This window comes from Herpailurus yagouaroundi, unplaced genomic scaffold (assembly GCF_014898765.1).
Source record: "Herpailurus yagouaroundi ecotype Mexico unplaced genomic scaffold, PumYag 182, whole genome shotgun sequence".
In the NCBI taxonomy this organism is placed as follows: domain Eukaryota; kingdom Metazoa; phylum Chordata; class Mammalia; order Carnivora; family Felidae; genus Herpailurus; species Herpailurus yagouaroundi.
This window is the reverse complement of record NW_024412413.1, coordinates 24,566,161-24,582,552: the sequence shown is the minus strand read 5'-3', so window position 1 is coordinate 24,582,552 and position 16,392 is coordinate 24,566,161. Positions and strand designations below refer to the sequence as shown.

The following is a 16,392-nucleotide window of genomic DNA, read 5'->3' as shown; positions in this document are numbered from 1 at the left end:
CCTTTCTTCTCTCTTCTCCCTTCATTTATTTTCTTTCTTTCTTTCCCTCTTTCCTCCTTTTCTCCCTCGCTTCCTACTCCCCCCCTCCCCCGCCTTTTCTTGCTTTTTTGGAACTTAGGAGGTATCAGAAAAGCAAGGCTAGTTATGCAACTTATCTTCGTCTCTGAGTGGGTGGATTTACCAGGATAGGTTGATGTTGAATTTTTGGATTTTGAGTATATATAGGTATTACCACACACTCCCTGGTGAATATTCCCATTATTATATCGTCATTATTCACACCCTGGTGAATAATATCATCTTGGAGATTGTGATGGTCTTATTTCACAATAGGCTTGTTGGGAGGAGAATTCATGAAATAATGCAGCTAGTGCAGTGTGTGTTGCATAATATGTGTTTAGAAATGCTAGTGGTAATGGTAGTGGTAATGTGATGGTGGTAATAAGAGTAGTAGTAGTAATCATCAATATTGATACTATGAAGAATAATACGAATGTTCCTGAATTTTAATAATGATAAGTAAAATGGTATTTTGAAACTTGCATCAAGTCCTCTTTTTATTTCAGGAATATAAATTGGCCCTTTTACAGTGCTATGGAAGGTACCTTCAGCAGTTCCATGTCAACTTTGATGAGAATAAAGCAGATGTGAATCAATTCAAAACTGCCTTTTTTCCAAAAGGCCTTGGAGACAAAACTTCTGCTCATACAGTAAGATGAAAGCAGTAGCTATTTTAGCTACAATTTATGATTAGCCATGCAATGTATTCTTTAGTTGACAGCTTCTAAATGTCTTTCATTTGCTTAGCATGGTGTTTGCTTGTGTGCTAAGTTGCTTAATAAATGTTTTCAGTGGCGGAGAAGAAAGTGCACGTATTAAACTTTGTGAAGATGTTTTGGAGATTGTGTCACTATAATCACTCATTCTTTCAGAAGGCGGTTATTATTGTTATATATTTGTAGAATGCTTTTAGTTGACGAAGTGCTTTGGAAAACATATCCGATCCTCAACAATTTCATGAATTAGAAACTATTATTATCCCTATTTTACAAAAGAGAAAGAGAAAGCTAATCACACAGTTAACTAGTGGCTCAGGAGATCAAACATAGATCTTTTGATACAAAAAATACTATGCTTTATTTCTAGTATACCAGTATTATTATTATGTTGATTGCTACCATTGATTCACTGGTTGAGCAGTTAGTGGGTGCTAAGTACTCTTCTATAAGCATTATATGAATTGTTGTCTTGCAGCCGCATTATAGTCCTAGAAGGTGGGTACTATAATGCCTCTTTTACAGGGTAGGGCACAGACACTAAGAAACACAGCCCACTTGAAGCAGTGGGCAGAGTTGGTGTTTGAACCCTAATCAGAGTAACTCCAAAGCTATGTTATTCCAAACTTGATGAGTATTCAAGGCTTTGGAAACAGTGTATAGTTTAATAAGCAGAAAACATCAGGGCATGTTTTGGGGGTACATTGAGCAGTTCATTTTGGCTCTACCATAGGTATGTGATTGAGAATACTGGGCATTATAAGTTGGCATCCCATTAGGAAGAGTACTGAATGAAAAGCTTAGGAGTTTGGACTTTTATGTCCTCTCCTGTGCTTAGGAGTTTGGACTTTTATGTCCTCTCCTGTGCTATCCTGATCCATGGCCCCATCTTTTTCTCTTGTGCTATTATTGCATGATCCTGCTTCCACCCAGCCTCTCTGGCTTAGCACCAGTGCACTGGTGAGCTTCTTCTAGAAAGGTTATATCCTAGATGTCTGTGTAGCTCATCCCTCCCTTACTTCATGTCCTCTTGCGCTTCGTGCTTCATTTTTCTTTATATCACTTATTATCATCAGATACATTTTCGTTTGTGTTTTTATTATCTGTCTCCCCTTCTAGAATGTGAGCTTTATTTGGACAGGAACTTCTCTAATCTCTAATCTGTATTGCCTGGAACAGTACTGGATATGTAATAGATGCACAATAAAGCTTTATTCAGTGAATGAACAAATGAAATGATATATTCTAGAATATAATCTTCTATTAACTTAGAAGCACCACGCTGAATAGATTAGAAGGACAAAGACTGGAGGCAGATGGTAAAGCAGTGAAGCAAATGTAAGAGTATGTCAGCAGGACTGTTGTGAAGGGCGTGAAAAAATATGAATAATTTGTTTTTTTCCATGCTAAGTGTAAGGTTCTGGCACTCTGTACTTCTCAATAAATATCTATAAAATAAGTAAGAGAATAAATGGATTGAATGTAGTCCAGCAGGAACTTGACAATGCAGAACTAGAAGTCTTGAGAAGTTTTGTTAGAGAAATAGATTTTGGAGTTCAGTGCATAAAGATGAAGCAGTAATAATGCATATTTTACTATCAGAATATTTTTGTGCAAAGATACTCATGTTGTTTAATGATCCCCATTATACGTACTATAGAGAGGCATTATGGCAGAGTTGGTAAGAATTTGGTCCATAGAGCCAGGCTGCCTGGGTTCGAGGAGCTTCTGTGCCACTTCCTAATGATGAGACCCTGGAGAAGTTATGTAATGTCTTTGTGCCTCAGTTGCCTCATCTCTAAAGCAGAAATAACAATAAGACTTACCTCAAAGGATTGTTTTAGGATTGCTGAGATAATAAAAGACTTAGAATAGGGCCTGATACTTAATATTAGGTATCGCTATTGGTTTCTAAAAGAGAGAACATTAAAAAATTTTTTTTTAAATGTTTATTCATTTTTCAGAGAGAGAGATAGAGCAAGCAAGTAGGTGGGGGAGGGGCAGAGAGAGAGGGAGACGCAGAATCCCAAGCAGGTTCCAGGCTCCAAGCTGTCAGCACAGAGCCTGATGTAGGGCTCGAACCCATGAACTGTGAGACCATGACCTGAGCAGAAGTTGGATGCTTAACCAACTGAGCCACCCAGGCACACTGAGGGAACATTTTTTAAAATACTTATTTATTTATTTTTGAGAGAGAGAGAGAGAGGGAGAGAGCGAGCGAGCCTGAGTTGGGGGAAGGAGCAGAGAGAGAAAGAGAGAGAGAGAATCCCAAGCAGTCTTTGCACTGTCAGCATAGGGCCTGAGGCTCAAACTCATGAATTGTGAGATCATGATCTGAGCTGAAATGAAGAGTCAGACGCTTAACTGACTGAGCCACCCAGGTGCCCCTAACAGAGCATTTTGAAGATAACGATTCCAACATGTATATGCAATCTATAAGTGTCTTTTTCTGTGATACCAGTTATATGGTGGCTAGAAATAGTATACATGGATCCAAGTGGAAAGTCTTATGTGGTAGAACAAGGCCCATTTGTACTATTGAGGGTTCACTCCCACAGCTTTAGCAGTACTGATGACTCTCTAGCCAAAATCTCTCATATGAGATATATGTCATAAACATCTCACACTCGACATATCCTAAGTTGAACTTACCACCATTCTTTCATAATCGGCACCAGCCACTCACCCAAGCAGGAAACCACTGTAGACCACTCTCTCTATCTTCCTTCTACATCGAAATCCCATGGACTCAGACAAGACTTAAATCTTTTCATCCCTGATTCCAGCACCCATTTTAGGATCCTGGTATCTCTGGACTACTTTAAAGGCCTTTGATCTCTCTCAGTTTCCATGCTTGTAGCCTTGTGCCTCACCCTCTGCTTTTCATTTTCCACACTTTTGTCAGAATTAACTTCTAAACTATAAATCAAATCAATTTATTCCACTGCCCCTTGATATTGCCCTTTAGCTAACGTCCATATTCCTTGGAATTATATGGAATGCATTCCATGTTCTGACCATGGACTATCTCAATAGCCTAATCCCTCACTTTTTTTAAGATTTTAGTTTTACGCAATTTCTATACCCAATGTGGGACTCGAACTCACAACCCTGGTATCAAGAGTTGCATGCTGTACTCACTTGAGCTAGCCAGCCACCTCAAAGTTTATTTATTTTTTGTAGTAATCTCTACCCCCAATGTGGGGCTTGAACTCACAACCCTGAGATCAAGAGTTGAATGCTCTTTGGACTGAGCCAGCCAGGCGCCCCTAATCTCTTTATTTTAAGCCTTCTTACCCAACCTTATAAAAGACTTTCAGTTCAGTGACCACAGCAACCACTTTAAACATTCCTAACACTTCATGTGCCTGGAATGCTTTTCCTTCTGCGAAGAGCAGGGACCACATCTTCTTCATTTTCAAGTCCCTGTTGCTTAGCAGAGTGTGGCAAACAGAGGTGTTCAACAAACATTTGGTGAATGAATTGTGTAAATGGTAATAATTGCATCCACATGAATATGGCAAACTGCTATGAGGAGGGTTTATAAAATGTGATTCAATTCCATATTCTTGGAAATAGAATTTTGTACTTTTTTTTGCTTTTGAATTTTTCTTTTTTGACTAAAGACAAGTAATCTTAACTAAATAGATGCTTTGAAGAAACCATTTTTACCACGTTTCTTTCCATATGTCTTAGTCCGTGAAGGCTGCTATAACAAAAATCCATAGGCTGATGGTTTTTTAAAAAATTTATTTATTTAAATTCAAGTTAGTTAACGTATAGTGTAGTATTGGTTTCAGGAGTAGAAGTCAGTGATTCATCACTTACACATAACACCAAGGACTCATCCCAATACGTGCCCTCCTTAATGCCCATCACCCATCTAACCCATTTGCCCCCTACCCCCAGCAACCCTCAGTTTGTTTTCTTTAAGAGTCTCTTATGGTTTGCCTCCCTCTCTGTTTTTATCTTATTATATTTTTATAGACTGGATGGCTTAAACAGTATTTATTTCTCTCAGTTCTGGAGGCTGGGAAGCACAAGTTTAGGGGCTGGAAGATTTGATATCTGGTGAGGGCTCACTTTCTAATTCATAGATGGCTATCTTCTCTCTGTGTGCTCACATGACAGAAGGCAGTAGGGAGCTCTTTCAAGGTTTCTTTTATAAGCACCCTAATCCTATTAATGAAAGCTCTACCTTCATGATCTAATCACTTCCCAAAGACCCCACATCCAAATACCATCACAATGGGGGTTAGGTTTCAATATATAAACTGGGCGGGGGCACAAATATTCAGTCTATAGCCCTGCATAATCTATTTAAGCAGAATCATTTCTATTTTAATTTTTCACATTTTAAGAAAATGCTTTTTTAAGTTGCATAAACTTTATTTATGTTCTTTATATTTTCCCTGCGTTTCAGTTTCATGCTTTAAGTGGCAAAAATATTTGCAACTATGAACTGGTCTGTGACAATGACGTGAACCTGCAGAATAAAGAATCTGTGACCCAGTGCCTGCAGATTTTGTCCTCCTTAAGACTCATCATGCAGGTGGCTTTGCCACTGGAACACCTTTGCTGGATTATTTTCAACGGTATATACCAATGTCTTTTATTTTTCATCACGCCTTTCAGAAAGTTATTTAAATGCCAAGTTGGATGGTAATTTGACTGACTGTCTTGTTATTTAAAACATTCATTGCATAATATGATGATTATGGGGATTTTGTTTTTGTCTTTTTAATATTTTTGTTGCATTCTAGTTTGTCCTCGTAAGCAGGGACTTAAAAGGGAGGGTCAGAGGCTGTGGGGATAGTCAGTTTCAGGTGTAAAGAAGTAGGGGCCGTGGTTAATAAGTAACTATAAGTGGAGAAAGATCAAAGGACTGTTGCAAGTTAGGTTGATTCTAAGCATCATCCATTCATTGGTCCTCTTCTCAAATACTTTGGCTAGTGACTGTTGCTTTCTACTTATCAATCTTCTCTTCCTACTTGCTTCTGAGTGAGGGGCTCTGGGAATGTGTGTGTATGTGTGTGTATATAATGTATTTACATGCATATATGCATTGCATACATACACATACATACATATATATTGTATTTGTCTTCTGAAATGAATCATATCTGTCAAAATATAGCAGGGAGTTACAATTTCAGTTTAATTTAAATTCTCTTTAAAGTTACAATCAGTCACCTACTATATTGATCTATGGATAATTTCTTGAAAGGAAAATGACAGTGTGTTCTCTATGTGTAAAACCAGGACAAAATAGCTTGAAAGAAAACATATTGGATTTTCCGTGATCTGTGGCAACTGGAAGTACATTTCCTAGCCTTTTCCTTCATCTCCCTCTCCAAATAATGTTTTTTTTTGACATTTTGATTGAAATGAGAGCTCACATTTGCTGTCAGAGATGAGCCTGATTTTGGAAGAAGTTTTCAGTCCAGTGACTATGAAGCTTTTGTGTCTGATCATCCTCAAGAAGATGAAGAATCTGTGATTCCCTGAGTAGCCATTTGCCATCTTCCCACATGAACTGCTCACATATCTGGGCAGGACCAGAGGTTCTGTGCTCGAGGAGTGGTAGGCCTGAGGTGTGGGTCCCATGGTTGGACCTTGCTTAAGAGGTAGGTGGAAATGATGCAGCATAATTCCCTGGCTGCAGTCTTTTTAAGATCACAGACAAAAAATATCCTGATATTCTAAAACAAAAACAAAACCAAAAACAATTTCTGTATCTTCCACATACCTTTACTAGATATGTGCTTTTTCTTTATACATATGGTATCATGTTCTAGATTTTATTGTTTCCTAAATTTTTTTTTTACTCAGTCCTGTGGTTTTAGAACCTGACCAGTTTCCTATGTGTAAATCTAGTTCGTTAATTCTGCATGTTGAGTTGTGTTCCAGATATTCATACAGGATGGGCACCTGGTTTGCTCTACCTCTATAATTGCATAAATTATTCTACAATGAATATCCTTACATGTGTCTTTTTTATAAACCTAAGTTAGCGTTTTTTGGGGTTTATGTACATGAGTAGGATTGCTGGGTTGTGGGAGATACATATACTTAGTTTTGCTGACTACTATCCCTGTTTTAATTAACTCACCTCAAAGTTATTAAGGGCTGAGCATTGTTCTAAGTGCTAGGGACACAGAAGTGGACAACAGACAAAAACCCTGTTCTCATGCTTACATAATGCTTCAGGGAGATGATAAATCAAAATTAAATGGTGTGTTAGATAGTGATGAGTACTATGGAGAAAAATAAAGCCAAGAAGGGGATAGGGAGAAAAGAGGCGGGGCTGGAGCTGGACAGCTATTTTAAACAGGGTCAGGGAAGGCCTCACCGAGATGATGAGATGACGTTTGAGTAAACACCTGACTGAGACATCTGGATATTTGGGGGAAGGGCATTCCAGCTGGGAGATTAACAAGTGCTAAGACATTGTAGTTTTAAAATAAGTTTGGAGTTTAAAGAACTACAGTTCAATTTATCAAAAATACATTTCACCTTTTCTGTTAGACTTTAACACTGATTCTCTTTCCTTTTAATTGACTATTATGCATACACAATCTTGGTTTCTTAAGATAGTTAACCAATTTTGGTTCTTTCACAAACTCTAACTGGGTGTGTGACTATTGCATAATACCTTACTTCACAACCAACCTGAACCCAGCTCATTCAACCCTCACATAGTAAGATTATTTTGGTGGTGGCTGTCTTTGATGAAAAGGAGTCACATGACAAGGCAATAAACTCATATTAGGGATTTAGTTAAAAATAGAACAAAACAAACTTTCAGAGGTATCCTGAGATTTCACCCGTCTTCCATTTTGTATCGTTTACTCTCCCTGTCAGGCTTCTGCAGTGGGAATTTGTGAGCCATGCCAAGAACCTGAACCATCAAAGAAGGATTCAGTTATAAGTCAGGACATATTAGGGCTGGAAAGGTTAAAATCACATTTTTAAAGGACAGAGGGCCCTTGTCATTCTTGAGGGCAGTCTCCTGAGGTCTTTTGAAATTCCCCAGTTCCCGTTACTGACATGTTTACCCAGGCTCCTGGCTCCCACCTGAATCACATGTTTTGTGGAGAGGCATGAATTTGCTGTGGGTATCCTTACTTGGTGACTTTTTTAAAATGAAGAAACACTATTATACAGTTTCATTTTTAAAGATTAAGGGTAAAGGTCAACAAAAACCACTTGAGATAAGAATGCTGGGCTTGAGCTGTTACTAGCCAACTGGTTTCTTCCCTGGTGCATCTTCTGTGAAATAACTAATTCCATGGCCTGGGAGCAGTCACACTGAGAAGGCTGAGTCCTTAAATGTTAAGGACCTATTGCATTGTCTATAAAGTTTATGGTGCTGTAAGTGTTTAAAAGTTTATTTGGGGCACCTGGGTGGTTCAGTCGGTTAAGTGTCTGACTTTGGCTCAGGTCCTGATCTCGCGGTTCATGAGTTCGAGCCCCTCGTCGGGCTCTATGCTGACAGTTGGAGCCTGCTTTGGATTCTGTGTCTTCCTCTCTCTCCTCCTCCTCCCCCACTCACTCTCTCTCTCTCAAAAATAAACGTTAAAAAATTTAAAAAAGTTTATTCAATATTTTTGTTATTGACATATAATTAATGGTTATTATGCTATGCTTACAAGGGTATTTTAATCAAGTCGTGTGTGTTTTGAAGCAGATGCTGTTTTCTCAGAAGCTCTTAAAGTTTAAGTGCAAACATGGATTCATAACTGTTGAATTTTGATGGTTGTGCATTTTAGATCAGATATTTTATAGAAAATATTTAGACTACTTGTCATTATAATTACATGCCTTTTAAAGGTATGTTACCATCTTTGGGGTATGTTTATAGCATGATAATGTCCTTTGTATATAGAGAGATGTCTGGTGATGTTGTTCCCCATTCCTGCTCCAACTCTGCCAGTTTTCTAGCTTCTGGTATTTAATTAATGACCTGACCAAAAAAAATATCATACTTTATTATTTTATTTTTATTTTTTATTTTTTTTAATTTTTTTTTAACGTTTATTTATTTTTTTGGGACAGAGAGAGACAGAGCATGAACGGGGGAGGGGCAGAGAGAGAGGGAGACACAGAATCGGAAACAGGCTCCAGGCTCTGAGCCATCACTCCAGAGCCCGACGCGGGGCTCGAACTCACGGACCGCGAGATCGTGACCTGGCTGAAGTCGGACGCTTAACCGACTGCGCCACCCAGGCGCCCCAAAAATATCATACTTTAAGTACGAGTTGGAAATGCTGTTTTTCACTGGGGTGCTTATACCTTAATAATGGGGCAAATATTATATGACACTGCAAATAAATAAAAAATAAATAAATTATATGTTTTGATTTTAAATTTTCATGAGTTTCTTTGCTTAGTATTATGCTATTTTGATTAAAGATGTATTCTAATCTTATTTGGAGATAAATCTTTAGTTTTTCAATCATAGGGAAGCCATGGGAACCAACAGCATTTTGTATGAATTAATAAAACACACGGTACCTAAATTATGCTACTAAAATATTCCTTTGTTCAATATATTTCAAAACTTATGCTTCCTTTCAAATGAGACTAAAAGATTCCTGTGGCAACTTACTTAAAATATGTTCAAATTAGTTCTTTTAATGATTTGGCTGCAAGTTACAAAAAAATTGTAACGATTATAAACTCTCTATTATCAGACTTTCTCATGAGATCACTTGTTTTAGGGACTACAGACTTAAACAGAAATTGGAATATAAAATCGCCATTATTTAACTGTAAAACATGTTAACAGTCTTTTTCTTCATCTAGGTACCATTTACATTTACACCATTTGCAGAAAACTGATGATCATAGGTCAGTCTTCCAAGGTATGAAATTTACTGACAAAATATCTTGCCTTGTATTTCCTGTTTTTCTCAAGACTTTTGTTAGCATTGAATGCTAAACAAAGGAAATCAGTGGATTATATAATAAAAGTTAATAAGTATATATTATATAGTTTTACTGTTCATACTTTTACTTTAACATGACCATCTGTAAAGATAAAAATCTAAAAAAGACAATACAGTATTAATGAAAAAAAAAAGAAAGAATTCCTAAAATTGATAGGTAATCTCCAGTGTTCTCAGCCTCTCAGATTAGTCATTACTTGTCAACTTGATACTGAACATCCCTCTGGTAACTATATCTTTAGGTAGGGTGACCATGCATCCTGGCTTGCCAGGACAGTCCTGGTTTATGTCTGTTTTCCTGGAGTAATTATTAATAGTGCTCCCTTTCACTCTTTAAAGTGTTCTGGTTTGGATAATAAACTATGGTTACTCTGTTTATGTATGATGCTATGGAGTTTGGACTTTGTTCTCCTTGAACAGCTTGGACTTATGGCCTACCTGCTAGTTGGGTGAATGTACACCTAACCATTGGCCCAGTCATGAGCTGAGGGGAAGGGGCCTTTATTTCATAAGAAGAATCTCACTTACTAGAACTTACTGCTCAGTTTTAGCTTGAGGAAGTGGCTGACACTTCTATTGACTTCCCTTCAATGTTGGTAGCACTTTTGTGTGTAGGAGACATATTTATTCCCTGTGTCAGTATCCGGTCATTAGAATATATAGCCCAAGAAGGGAGAATATACTCCTGTTGAGACCATGCTTGAATTGTTTCTGGTGTCTGAAACATTCCTGCTTTATTTTTCTTTCCTGCATGCAAAACCTTATGCTGAATATTCTAACACTCAGGTCAGATATTTTTTAAAAAAATTTATTTCTTCAAAATATAACCCAAGTATCTTAAAATTTGACAATTCTTAAAAAATACAAATGGAAGAAAAGATGCTTGCATGCTCAGTGCATAACATTAATTATGTGTTCTCTCTGTTTTGTTCCTCAAATTTAAAAGCTCTATTACTGACAGTGACTTGAGCAAGCTCTGTGCCAGCATTTTGAATGTAAATTAAAATGAAGGGAGACTGTCTCATGAATAATGTAAATGTGGCCTACACACTATTCCAACAATTCTGCATTCAGTTCCAGATGATTTCCTAAAGAGAATTTGCATACTCCTGTTGCACTTGCTGTAGCAACAAATACTGCTTCACAGAACCATCATAGTTTGGTCTGCTACAGCATTTGTCTGCCAGAGCCTTGAAGGGCAGAGACATCCGTGCCAAAACTTAACTGTTAGTGTTTGTGCTTGTTAATGCTGAGAGAATTTTAGTTTAATGTCACAGTCATCTTAAAATGATTTCTTATTCAGATCCGATGTAAGACATCTCCTCTCCCCCTTATTGAGCTTGAGCTTTTGTCTGACAACATAAGGGCTGAAGGAGGACAGTTCTATGGCCCCAGTCTTGTGGGATAGGAATGGGGGCAAGTGAGAGATGCAAGAAATTTGGGGTGGTGGGTAGTTGTAAAGTTAGCACTTGAAGATTGGAATGAGATTCTTTCAGTTTGTTCACTATAATAAGTTTCAAGGAAATTAATAATTTTCATCTAGAAATTCCCAAGCCCTCAGCTGGTGAGTTGATTCCTGAGCTGAGGCTATAAATGAACTTTATGGGTCCATTTAATGGGGACAAGTCCTTGGAGGTTCAGCCACATCTGAGTGCTTCTAGGTATGAGGGTTCCCGATTCTGCAGCAATTTTAGAATTCAAGTCTGTTATATTACAACAGAAAGAGAAATAGACATGGGATCCTCAGGCTTTTCCGGTGTCACCCTAGAGCAATCTAAACTCCTATTCCTATAGGATCTAGGCATAATGGCTACCATTTGTTATTATTATTGAATCTCTACTATGTGTTAGGTCTGTGTGAAGGGCATATATAATGCTCAGTATTGTCTTACGAGGTGGGCAATATCATCATCATCATTTATTGAATGAATGCCTACCATTTATCAGGTATGCTTCTGAGCACTTTCTTCACATATTATCTAATTTAATCTTCACACCACCACTTTGAGAAAGGTGCTATTATTAACTTCATCTTAAAGATGAAGAAGCTGAGGCTCAATGTCTCACATTTAGTTAGAGGTGTAGCTAAGGCCAATAATACACCGTACTGACACTCAACACCGTTAGAAAAGTGATTGCCTGGGGCGCCTGGGTGGCTCAGTCGGTTTGCCTGACTTCGGCTCAGGTCATGATCTCGCGGTCTGTGAGTTCGAGCCCCGTGTCGGGCTCTGGGCTGATGGCTCAGAGCCTGGAGCCTGCTTCAGATTCTGTGTCTCCCTCTCTCTCTCTGCTCCTCCCCTGCTCACACTCTGTCTGTCTGTCTGTCTCTCTCTCTAAGATCAATAAACATTAAAATTTTAAAAAAAGAAAAAAAAAAAAGAAAAGTGATTGCCTATTGACTAAATTTAATCATGTCATGACCCATCCTATTTTGGTTCACCTACTCAAATGGAGGAGCCGTGTAGGAGGGCTACTCGTTTTTGACATGACTCTGTATTCCTTAAGATGTTCTGAAGACCAGGACTGACCAGGGGCTCTTCCCTAAATGGGAAACACTTGCTTTGGTGCTCAGACAGGCCACCAGCAAAACCTCAAGGAATGGAGGGAGACCAGGCTTCTGAAACCTCTTTCCCTAAAGATATATGACAACTTCACTTTCATTTATGGTATAATCTAGTTTCTTCTGAGGCATTTAAAATTGTAGTACAGTACTCAGCAAACATTAAAGAATACAGTAGAATATATATTCATCCTTACAGTTGATATCTGTTTCATTTTACTATAAAATTGAAATAGTTTAGTAAAATCTGCGGCTTGAACAATTATTGTCAAATCATACCATGTGCCATTACATGAACTTCAAACCCAAACTTTGAAATGCCTCCAGGTGTTGTCTTCCTCCAATGATCCGCGCTGGTATAAATGATGCTGCAGTGCCGTCCTGTGGCTGAGCTGACTAATTGTGTGTGTGTTTCCTGCCCAACCTCTGAACCATGCTCTTGCTGGGCTCTTCTCACTGCGTTTTTCAAAAATATTTTTCCCTTATGAAGAAAGCAGTTCTACTGAAATCATTTCTTTTTAATTAATAGAAATAGTTCTTCCTAGCTTTTGAGAGCAAGAAAAAAAGCTACAAATCAAGATTTGTGGTTTTTTAAAAGTTTTTTTAAAATGGCTCTTCATCTTTATTATTATTATTTTTTTATTTTTTTTTTAAATTTTTTTTTCAACGTTTATTTATTTTTGGGACAGAGAGAGACAGAGCATGAACGGGGGAGGGGCAGAGAGAGAGGGAGACACAGAATCGGAAACAGGCTCCAGGCTCTGAGCCATCAGCCCAGAGCCCGATGCGGGGCTCGAACTCACGGAGCGCGAGATCGTGACCTGGCTGAAGTCGGACGCTTAACCGACTGCGCCACCCAGGCGCCCCGCGGCTCTTCATCTTTAAACCTGAATGACAGTTTTCCAGAACCCCAAGTGGAATGATGGATTTTCAGAACTCCCCCTTTGTCAAGGCTGCCCCGATGTGGTGGAAGGAACGCTGCTGTGCTTGTAAGTCTAAAGACCTGAATTCTAGTCTCAGCTCTGTTGCTTACAAGCAGTTTAGCCTCTTGGAGTTAGATTAGGTCACTTTTACGGTCCCTTGGGGCACTAAAATATGTGATTGGGGTGTTTTATTCTAAGTCTGAATATGAACTCAAATATAATGTGAGCAATTAGTGACTGAAGCTATTTTTATTTTGAAATGTGAAATTTCTAATATCAGGAATCCCAACAGGGTTTTGAAAAGACATGTAAGTTTAAAAGGGGAAAATTTATACATGGTTTAATCTCATACTCCCCAAATTGCAACAGTCCAAATGCAAAAATCCACAATGAGATTTTTGTGCTACAGATGTGAGAAAACTCCAGTTTTGATGACTGTTAATTCCACATCAGTTCACAGTTCAGCAAGATTAGCAAACAACAACAGCAGCAAAAACAGCAATAAAGCAACCCCGGACCCACTTAGTAGAGACGTAGTGTCCAGAAACAGGGACCAAAAGTTTCATTTAACTGTGGAGAAGTCATCACTCTAAAGGACATTGGCAACCTGGAGCAAAGCCACAGGAGACTAACCATGATGGAGAAGGGAAGAGCAGGTCTGGGATATATAAAAGCGCCCAGGAATGTTTATCCTGGAGAGAGAGAGCTGGGAGAGAAGACAGGAAGCATAGGTGTTTTTCAGGTCTTGGAAGGCTGTAACTTGGAAGTGAGTTTGGGGTGGTATTGTGCTATTCCAGAAGGTGTAACTAGGACCGAGACCCTGAAGGTATATCAGGATGGTTCATTTCATTAATGAAGCACTTTTCATATTTAGAATTGTCTTCTGATACCATGTGGCACATTCCTTGTTACTAGAGGTGAGAACTCTGGGGCAGGGAAGGTATAGGACATCAGGTGGTGGTGCCAGTGATGTTGGCGGGGATGAAATTGGATAGGCTTTGGGCCCTTTGATTCTATGAATACTTGGCATAATTCCATATTTGGCACCATTAACTGAAACTTTTTAATGATGATCAGTCAACAAATATTTATGTAATATTTACTATTACATGCCAGGTAGTTTTAGGAGATGGGGATATGGTGGTGAACAAGACCAACAAGGTCCCTTTCCTAAGTGAATTTACATTCCAGTGGGATGAGCTTAGTGGATAACCAAGACTATTACAATTCTGTGTCAAACTCTGATCTACTTCCAGCACTCTCTTTTCCTCTGGAATCAGAACTGACTAGGCAGGGGAGAATTCTGGACTTTCAGATTTCTTTCTCTGAGATGAGAACACTAAGATGCTTGCACATGTGTTGTATATACTGCCTTTGACAGCTCCAGAGATGGAAATAGGGTCTGAATGTTATCAGTGTTTTATCTATTTGTATTATTAAATACTACGTCAGTCTGGTGGGTTTGCTTTATACATATGAAGCTCCTGGATCATTTTGATGATTTGCCTTTTCAAGGTGGGTTTGACTTTTATAGACATATTTTTCCTTAATTACTTCCTCAATTTTTGAAGGCCGAATTTGTTATTGGAAGAAGGACTTTATTCCATTGTCCACATTTATTATCATTATTTTCTTGAGAATCTTGAATACTTGTTAGTCTCCTGCAGTTGGTTCTGCTGACTTTAAGGCTGTTCATTGAATTCATTTAATAGCACTTGGGAATATCTGCTATGTACCTGGTACTCTTCTGGATGCTGGTGATATCTAATAATGGTGCTATTCCTATTTTCAAAGAGATTACAGTCTAGTTTTGGAATCACACACATGTGAGCATATTAGTGCAACTAAATGTAAAATATATATGTACATAAACATTTACATAAATTATATATATATATACATACACATATATATATGTATATATACATATATGTACACACATATACACACACACCCATAATGCAATTATGGTATAGATAGAAATAAGACAATAGTCATTTCTCTCTAGGGACGTTGGGAGACTCTTCAACAACTGTTCTCTTTCCCCTCCTTATCTTGTTCCTCCACCCTCTCCTGCTCCACTTTCTCTTTCTTCACTGTGATCACCAGAGTGAACACTTATGTGTGTAATGTGTTCTAAGCATTTAGCCTCTATTAACTCAATTAATCCTCAAAAAATCCTATAAGATAGTCATTATACCTATCTTGCAGATGAAGAACTTTGACACATGGAGTTTAAATAAATTGTCCAAGGTAACACTGCTAGTCATGGAGGTAGTGTTTCAGCTCGGTCATATGGGGTGGGTGAAGGAGAGAACAGGGTAAGCAAAGACATGTGTATTTGGGCCACTAAGATGTTTTGTGGAATGGAAAGCATTTTGGAGTAGCTTTAAGTATATGACGTAGGATCAAGAGTGATGGAGGGAGGAGAAGGCAGGGACTAGGTAATGAATGGTGTGTGTGTGTGTGTGCCCTAGATAGGGGTGTACTTCACTGTATAGGCAATAGGGAGCCATGGGAGTATTCCAAACACAATTAGATGCCCAAATTGCATTTTAGAAAGCTAATTTTGGGGCCACCTGGTTGGCTTAGTTGGAAGAACATGTGACTCTTGATCTCGGGGTCATGGGTTCGAGTCCCACATTGGGTGCAGAAATTACTTAAATAAATAAAACTTAAAAAAAAGAAAGGTAATTTTGGTGGATATATTATATAAAATATATAAGGAAGGGGGTGTATGAGAAGAACAAGGGTTGAGTGAGACCGAAGACAGGGAGACAAGTGAGGAAGTATCCTCATAGTCTAGGGAGACATGTGAGGACTTGCTTGGTCAAGGTCAATATCTCCATGGATACAATTTAGAATTTTATATTCTGAGATTTTTGGCTCAGATTCTTATTTTCATCTCAGTAACGTTTTTTACATTTACATGTGGAACACAGATGAATTTTTTTATATTCAATCGAATGAAAGGTAATATAATCAAATTAACTTTTGAGCTTTTGGAATATTTTTGAAGAAAGAAAAAGATTGAAAAATTTTAACTGCAGGATACGTATAGTCAAGTAGTGTTTCCTGGTATAGAGTTTGTAGGAGTATGTCCAAAAAGGGACATAAAGAATAAAAAGAATTACCAATGGTTGAGGGGAAGCATATATTCCTACAACAGGCCAATGACAATG

The 16,392-nt window shown here is 38.2% G+C and overlaps 1 protein-coding gene across 3 annotated transcripts in view; it reads left to right on the top strand.

The window, feature by feature from the left end:
- Positions 1 to 16,392, top strand: part of CFAP54 (cilia and flagella associated protein 54) — a 292,859-nt gene that overhangs the window by 11,633 nt on the left and 264,834 nt on the right. For all 3 annotated transcript variants that reach the window (XM_040491156.1, XM_040491155.1, XM_040491157.1), the window contains exons 3-5: positions 567 to 710; positions 5,200 to 5,371; positions 9,585 to 9,643. In XM_040491156.1, the coding sequence (XP_040347090.1) occupies positions 567 to 710; positions 5,200 to 5,371; positions 9,585 to 9,643 (375 nt within the window). The remainder of the gene's footprint in view (positions 1 to 566; positions 711 to 5,199; positions 5,372 to 9,584; positions 9,644 to 16,392) is intronic.